The 8370-nt window shown below is 47.0% G+C and overlaps 1 protein-coding gene across 1 annotated transcript; it reads right to left on the reverse strand.

Moving 5' to 3' along the window:
* Window positions 1-1017: 1017 nt before the first annotated feature.
* On the reverse strand, window positions 1018-1504 carry LOC101136918 (protein transport protein Sec61 subunit beta-like). The gene has a single exon (XM_055354943.2). The coding sequence runs from the start codon at window positions 1502-1504 to the stop codon at window positions 1214-1216; it is 291 nt and encodes a 96-aa protein (XP_055210918.1). The 3' UTR covers window positions 1018-1213.
* Window positions 1505-8370: the final 6866 nt, after the last annotated feature.

Consider the following 8370-nt stretch of genomic DNA (forward strand, 5'->3'; position numbering starts at 1 on the left):
CTCCACCATGTGAAGATGCCACAAGAAGACGTCATCTTTAAAGTGGAGAGCCCTCATCAGACATCACATCTGCCGGCATCTTGATCTTGGCCTTCCCTGCCCTCCAAATGTGAGTAATAAATTCTGTTGTTAATAAATTACCCAGTCTAAGGTATTTTGTTATAGCAACCCAAATGGACTAAGTCAAATGGTATTCACAAACAATTGCAAAAGTTCAACAGCAATATCAATTGAGTCTAAAGTGGACTCTAAGTGACATGGTCCATTATTGAATTTAATCCTACCAGTGTAGCAGGGTGAATCTATGTGTAAGTTCTTTCATAGATGATGCCAAAAGCCTGAATTTGAGGTCTTTTTCCATGTGAAGGCTAGATTAAATGACTCTCATCTCCTCCCCTAAACCATATTAGACTTGCCTAGCAACAAAGAGAGAACTTCATTAGGATGTGTTCATTAATGGGAGCTGAGGGCGTCAGGTGAAGAGGCTCTCACTGATGGAATCAAATTGCTGGGAGGGGCTGGGTGCAGTGGCTCAGGCCTGTAATCCCAGCACTTTGGGAGGCCGAGGCGGGTGGAGCACCTGAGGTCAGGAGTTCGAGACCAGCCTGACCAATATGCTGAAACCCTGTCTCTACTAAAAATACAAAAATTAGTCAGGCATGGTGGCGGGCGCCTGTAATCCCAGCTACTTGGGAGGCTGAGAAACGAGAATTCTTGAATGCAAGAGGTGGAGGTTGCGGTGAGCCGAGATCGCACCACTGCACTCCAGCCTGGATGACACAGTGAGACTCCATCTCAAAAACAAAAAACTGAAAAATGCAAATTGCCGGGAGGGTATCTCAAATGGCACATTGGGCAAAAAAGCATGGACAGTGTGACAGGAAACCTTGACCATTCAAATATGCAAATTGTGGGAATTGCTTGGGCTCCGATTGGTAGTACAAAGTAAAGAGAAAGTGTTTCAAATTCGGGCACAATTAGAAAAGCACAATTGGAAAAACAGGATTGTTCTTTTTTTTTGTTGTAAGTGAATTAAAAAGTTTATTAGCCATAGAAAAAAACTGACTCCTCAAAATCAATTATTGATAAATCCCCTGTAAAACAGCAAGCTTACAGAAAATTTCTCTCGTGAACAGATAGTCACTATACTTTTGGTCCAAGAAATGATGGGTTTTTTCTTCCTTCTTCAGATGACAGATGGATGTAACTGAATCTACAAACGAGTGTACTTGCCCCAAATGTGCAACATAAATACAGAAGAGATGAACAGAAGACTCATAACCAATACTGGAACAGGACCAACTTTGAGCCCAGATGGATCTTCTGTGTAGAATCGCCACATCCGCCATGTGCCTGCCGAGGTCGTGCGGCCTGCGCTCCTTGTCCCACAGCTGGCATTTTTCCTCTGCCGGACAGTGGATCTTGCTGCCCGGGCGGCCACGGCTTTGCTGGGAGAGTGTCCTGAGGATCCCACATTAGTGCCACTGGGGATCGGACCAGGCATGCTGGAGATGAGGGTGGCAAGGAGCTGACGCTGACGGAAGGAAAGTTGCGGAGCCCCCGAAGGACCCGCAGCTGGCGAGACTGCCAGGAATGTTCTTAGAGAGTCATTTTGGCTTTCAGACCAAGTGAGTTCTTGGGCAGCCTCCTCTTGAGTTGGATGTTACGTACGGCAAATGGAATGTGCCATGGCTATAGGATAGGGTCAGTGAGGGCAGTTTTCCAGCAAATCAAGTTGTTGTTTATGAACATTCTTCCTCCTTTGGATATGAAGTCATATGCTCTTCTGGGGGCCCTCTCTAAGTCATAACGGAAGAGGTGGAGACACATGGCAATCTTTGAGGTCAGGCAGATGGAGAAAAGCCCTAGGCAAGGTAGAATTTGTGCAACTGTAATCTTTGATAGCCTTACAACGAACTCTGATCCTGGTCTCAGACTGACCCATAATCCTAAACAAAGGGAGTAATCAAGGGGAGGGCAAGTTAAGTTTATGTTGTGGACCAGGGGTCAGCAAACTCTTTTATAAAAGGTCAGAAATAATATTTTAGGCGTTGTGGGGCATATAGTCTTGATCACAGCTGCTCAACTTTGCTGTTGTAGTACAAAACCACCACAGGCAGTAAATAAATGAGTGAGTGTGGCTGTGTCCTAATAAAATCTTATTTGCAAAAACAGGTGGCAGCAGGCTGGGCACGGTGTCTTGCGCCTGTAATCTCAGCGCTTTAGGAGGCTGAGGGGGGCGGGTCGCTTGAGCCCAGGAGTTTGAGATGAGCCTGGACAACAGGGCGAAATTTCATCTCTACAAAAGAAAAAAAAAGCAAAAATTAGCTGGGCATGGTGGTGCACTCCTGTAGTCCCAGCTACTCAGAAGGCTTAGATAGGAGGATCACTTCATCCCAGGATGTTGAAGCTGCAGTGAGCCAGTGATCATGCCACTGCACTCCAGCCTGGGCAACAGAGTGAGACCCTGTCTCGAAAACACAAACAAACAAACAAACAAACAAACAAACAAACAAACAAACAAACAAACGCAGATGGCAGCAGGTTTGGCCCACAGGCCATAGGTTGCTAACCCTTACTTTGTAATACCACAAGCAGAAAACTATGCATCTCCAAGAAATACCAAATCTGAAATAAGATGACAGAGCATGCAACTCCATAAAAGGGACCCCCCAGATTAAGCAGTCTTAAATCTCAGATCTGACTGTGTGTGTATGGTGGCTCACACCTGTAATCCCAGCACTTTGAGAGGCTGAGGTGGGTGGATCACTTGAGCTCAGGAGTTCGAGGCCAGCCTGGGTAACATGGAAAAACCCCGTCTCTACAAAAAATACAAAAATTATCCACTGTGGTGGTGGGCACCTGTAGTCCCAGCTACCTGGGAGGCTGAAGTGGGAGGATTGCTTGAGCCCAGGAGGCAGAGGTTGTAGTCAGCTGAGATCACACCACTGCACTCCAGCCTGGGCCACAGAGCAAGATCCTGTCTCAGAAAAAAAAAAAAAATCTCAGATCTATTAATTACAAGTTGTGAAACTTTGGAAAAAAGCCATAACTTCTCTCATGCTCAGGCTTTTCATTTGTAATATGGAGATTATAAGACCTACCCTGCCTACCCCAGAATGATGGTGAAGTGCAAATGGATGATCGTGCATCAACAGCAAGCAGCTCTCATTACTATTGTGGAACTGCAGAAATGCCCTTATGAATTAAAGACTAAAGCTCTTCATGGACAAGATGGTGCTTATTCACTATTGAATCAATGGTGCCTCCCACATATTAGCACTCAGAATAAATTTATTGACTTTATAAATGAAATACATATTTCCTTCTTTCAAATCAAGGTGCCATTATTTGAACAGACCAGAGCAGTAGCAGCCGATAGTGAAGCAATTTGAAAAAAGGACATGGACCATTGAATTTTTGCAGTTTTAGCTATATTCAGGGAACGTTTCTGGACCAAGGTGCTTACACAACTTTGGGCATGCAAAGATGAGCTCCCATCAGGACATTACATGCACGTTTCCAACTCCCTTCAGATGTACTGGAAACATTCCGTCATTGAGGGGGATTCTCCCTCGGGCCTTTATTTCTCATCAGTAATATCCTCATTGCAAAAGAATCCTCAGCCATTTGACTGACTACTCCTGGGGCTTGCTCCAACACTATATCTTCCCATAGATGGACACGGCCATGTGTACAAACTCCCCAGACGCATCATGCTAGCTTGTTAAGGGTTTGTCTGGTGTTTTACGGGGCATTATTGCCAAAATGAAGGTTAAAGATACCAGTGTAATGAATATTACTAATGCCAGCTGGGCGCAGTGGCTCATGCCTGTAATTCCAGCACTTTGGGAGGCCGAGGTGGGTGGATCACTTGAGGTCAGGAGTTTGAGACTAGCTTGGCCAACATGGTGAAACCCCGTCTCTACTTAAAAAAATATAAAAGTTAGCCGGGCATGGTGGCACATGCCTGTAATCCCAGCTACTCGGGAGGCTGAGGCACAAGAATCGCTTGAACCTGGGAGGTGGAGGTTGCAATGAGCTGAGATCGTGCCAATGCACTCCAGCCTAGGCAACAGGGGTGAGACTCTGTCTCAAAAAAAAAAAAAAAAAGAAAGCATGAATATTACTAATGCCAATAAAAGGAAAATGAAACAAAAACCTTGGCGATCGTTGTATATTAAGTCAAACCAAATAGCCCATTTGTCTGTCTATTTGGAGGCAGCAGGAAATAGTGGAAAGAACATGTGTGTTAGAGCCAGGCAGACCTGAGTTACAGTCATTACTAGAGCTATGAAAGAGTTATGTGGTCTTGCACAATTTACTTAACCTTAATGTTATCATCTCAAGATTGTTGTGAAATGAGCTAGAACAGTGCTTCTGAAAACCACTCTTGGGCGAGAAAGGACAAATATTCTGAGAGGTGGAGGCTGTTGTTGGCTGGGCAGTGTCCCCCAGAGGGGTCTACTACAGTGGTCTTTTCCCAGGGCTTTGCCTTCAACTTAGCACGTTTAGCAGCTATTATTACTATTATGGAACTGCAGAAACACCTTAGAAATTAAAGACTATAGCTCTTCATGGAAGAGATATGGCTTATTCACTACTGAATCAGTGGCACTTGCCACATATTGGCTGAGACCAATCTTGGCTGAGAATAGATAAAAGGCACTCTTTTTCTTTTTCCTTTTTTGAGACAGAGTCTCTCTCTGTCACCCAGGCTGGAGTGCAGTGGCGCCATCTTGGCTCACTGCAAGCTCCGCTTCCTGGGTCACGCCATTCTCCTGCCTCAGCCTCCCAAGTAGCTGGGACTACAGGCGCCTGCCACCATGCCCTGCTAATTTTTTTGTGTTTTTGTAGAGACGGGTTTCACCGTGTTAGCCAGGATGGTCTCGGTCTCCTGACCTCGTGATACACCCGCTTCGGCCTCCCAAAGTGCTGGGATTACAGGCGTGAGCCACTGCGCCAGGCCCCTCTTTTTTTTTTTTTTCAGACAGAGTCTCAATCTGTCACCCAGGCTGGCAGGCTGGAGTGCAGTGGCGTGATCTCAGCTCGCTGTAACTTCCACCTCCTGGGTTCAAGCAATTCTCCCAAGTAGCTGGGATTACAAGCATGCGTCTCCACAGCCAACTAATTTTTGTATTTTTGGTAGAGATGGAGTTTCACCATGATGGCCGGGCTGGTCTCGAACTCCTGACCTCAAGTGATCCACCTGCCTCAGCCTCCGAAAGTGCTGGGATTACAGGCGTGAACCAACATGCCTGGCGATAAAAAGCACTCTTGATCGGGATATGGTATGGTGGGAAGGTTCCTGGACAGTCTTGAAAGGAATGACCAAAAGACTAATGGGCCTGGGCCCATTGGCTCATGCCTGTAATCCCAGCACTTTGGGTGGCTGAGATGGCAGGATTGCTTGAGCCCAGGAGTTCAAAACCAGCCTGGGCAACATAGTGAAACCCCATTTCTACTAAAAAAGTAAAAATAAAAAAGATGAATGGGCCAGAAGAGAGGCTCTGTGTGACCATCCCAGGAAAAGGAGATAACTCTAATGACCCTATTTTTTTAAAATTCCCTATTAACATGACCCCATACTAGCTTGTAAATAAGGAATTGTCTGCATCAAATGTAATGCAGTTGTTTTCGTTAGCAATTTGACAGTATGGTGCACTGGTCCAGAGGGTAAGCTTTAGAATTAGACAACCTAATTAGGCAGGTTAGGCAAGTGTTGGGCAAGTTAGTTAACTTCCCAGAGTCTCAGCTTCCTTCTTCCCAGGGATAATAATAGAATTCCTTCTCTGCTCACTTTGTCTTTTGCTTGCCTTGTGGCTTCTGCTTACTCAGAGGTTCTGCCTGCTCCTCATGGCAGCTCACTCATGGCCTTCAGGGTCAATCACTGAGATCTCTGTTTGGTTAGAACCATTTCGGCCGGGTGTGATGGCTCATGCCTATAATCCCAGCACTTTGGGAGGCCGAGGCAGGCAGATCATGAGGTCATGAGATCGAGACCATCCTGGTCAACATGGTGAAACCCCATCTCTACTAAAAATACAAGAAATTAGCCGGGCATGGTGGTGGGTGCCTGTAGTCCCAGCTACTCGGGAGGCTGAGGCAGGAGAATGGCGTGAACCCAGGAGGCGGAGCTTGCAGTGAGCCGAGATTGTGCCACTGCACTCCAGCCTGGGCAACAGTGTGAGACTCTGTGTCAAAAAAAAAAAAAAAGAAAAGTTTCTTTTTTTTTTTTTGAGGTGGAATCTTGCTCTGTCACCCAGGCTGGAGAGCAGTGGCGCAATCTCGATCTCAGCTCACTGCAACCTCCACCTCCCGGGTTCAAGCGATTCTCCTGCCCCAGCCTCTTGAGCAGCTGAGATTACAGGCATGTGCCACCAAGCCTAGCTAATGTTTGTATTTTTGGAGAGATGGGGTTTCATCATGTTGGCCAGGCTCGTCTCAAACTCCTGACCTCAAGTAATCCACCCGCCTCAGCCTCCCAAAGTGCTGGGATTACAGGCATGAGTCGACATGCCCGGCCAGAACTGTTTCTTTCAGACCCCTCAGAAGCTGCTGGCCAGCCTCTGGTTGGTGGCCTTTGGTTCAGGTGTCCACCCCAGGTCTAATCAGCGTGGCCAGCAGGGAGACAGGATAGACAGGAGAACACAAAGGGCTGGCTGCTGAGTCAAGGACTGTGGACAGGGCCATTTCTCATAGGAGATTGTAAGTGTGGTGTGCACTTCGATGGATGCCCAGGACACAGAGATGAGACAGAGGCCTTTAACGCAAGGTAGACAGTGGTTCCTCCAATAAAAGAAATGCTCGTTGCCGGGCGCGGTGGCTCATGCCTGTTATTCCCAGCACTTTGGGAGGCTGAGGTGGGCAGATCACGAGGTCAGGAGATCGAGACCATCCTGGCTAACACGGTGAAACCCCGTCTCTACTGAAAATACAAAAAAAATTAGCCGGGCATGGTGGCGGGCACCTGTAGTCCCAGCTGCTAGGGAGGCTGAGGCAGGAGAATGGCGTGAACCCGGGAGGTGGAGCTTGCAGTGAGCTGAGATCGCGCCACTACACTCCAGCCTGGGCGACAGAGCGAGATTCCGTCTCAAAAAAAAAAAAAAAAAAAAAAAAGAAATGCTTGTAAAGAGACTCACAAATTCAGAGAAAACATTGCTTTCTAGCTAAGGGGGTAAGGGAGAGGCTCCATGGAAGGTGGGGCCTCCAGAGTGTCTTCCCCCAACTACTCCAAGCCAATCAGGGCCTGTCCCCAGACTTGAAGCTGGGAGTCAGTCCTACCCAAACCTCATGACTGGGAAATTCAGGGAGTTCCTACAATCAGCCTCTCCCCTCCCTCTGCCACAGGCTTTGATTCAAAGATGGGGCCATATGACAAAAGTCAGGCCAGTCAGGACAAAGAGATTTCCCAGGAAGCAGAGGTTCTTTTCTCTGCTGCATTTGAACATGGAAGCGCATATCCTTAGAAGCCACGGGCAGTTACTTTGCAGGCACAAGGGGAGACTTCTGAGCATGGAGTCCTCACCAAGAAGGCAGAGCCTGGAGGGAAACAGAGAAAGAAGCAGAGACAGAGGCAGGAGAAACGGGGCCTGGACACATCATTGTGGGAAAGTACAGGGAGAAGAGGGCAACAGTGAAAGGTACAGTTTGATGGGGATGATGGAGCATGGATGCTAATATTGGGAAGGCAGGCCAGGCATGGTGGCTTATGCCTGTGATCCCAGCACTTTGGGAGGCTGAGGCGGGTGGATCACTTGAGGCCAGGAGTTTAAGACCAGCCTGGCCACCGTGGTGAAACCCCATCGCTACTAAAAATAACAAAAATTAGCCATGTATGGTGGTGCATGCCTGTAATCCCAGCTACTTGGGAGGCTGAGGCAGGAGAATTGCTTGAACCTGGGAGGCGGAGGTTGCAGTGAGCAAGAGATCACGCCACTGCACTCCAGCCTGGGTGACAGAGCGAGACTCCATCTAAAAATATATATATATATATATCTGTGTGTGTGTGTGTGTGTGTGTGTATGTGGAAGGAAGATTAGAAAGAAGACAAAATTTAAAAAAAGAAGGAAAAGAGGCTTTTTTTGTTTAGGGAACAGGAAGCTAATGAAAGTATTTAAGTACTGTGATATGAGCAGTGTAGTAGATAAATTAATCACCAATGTGTGTAAAATGATTAGAATGGAGAGGCCAGAGGTGAGAAGAACATCGAGAGCTTATCACAATAATCTGAAGACCTGACCCAGAGAAACTGCAGTGGGGCTGGAAAGAGAAGGATGTGGAAAAATAAGACCACAGACTAAAGATTTTAGAGTAAGACTTTGTCATTTACTAAAGGTGGCAAGAAGGAAGGAGGGTGCAAGCCAGCCT

This window comes from Gorilla gorilla, chromosome 9 (genome assembly GCF_029281585.2).
Source record: "Gorilla gorilla gorilla isolate KB3781 chromosome 9, NHGRI_mGorGor1-v2.1_pri, whole genome shotgun sequence".
Taxonomy (NCBI): domain Eukaryota; kingdom Metazoa; phylum Chordata; class Mammalia; order Primates; family Hominidae; genus Gorilla; species Gorilla gorilla.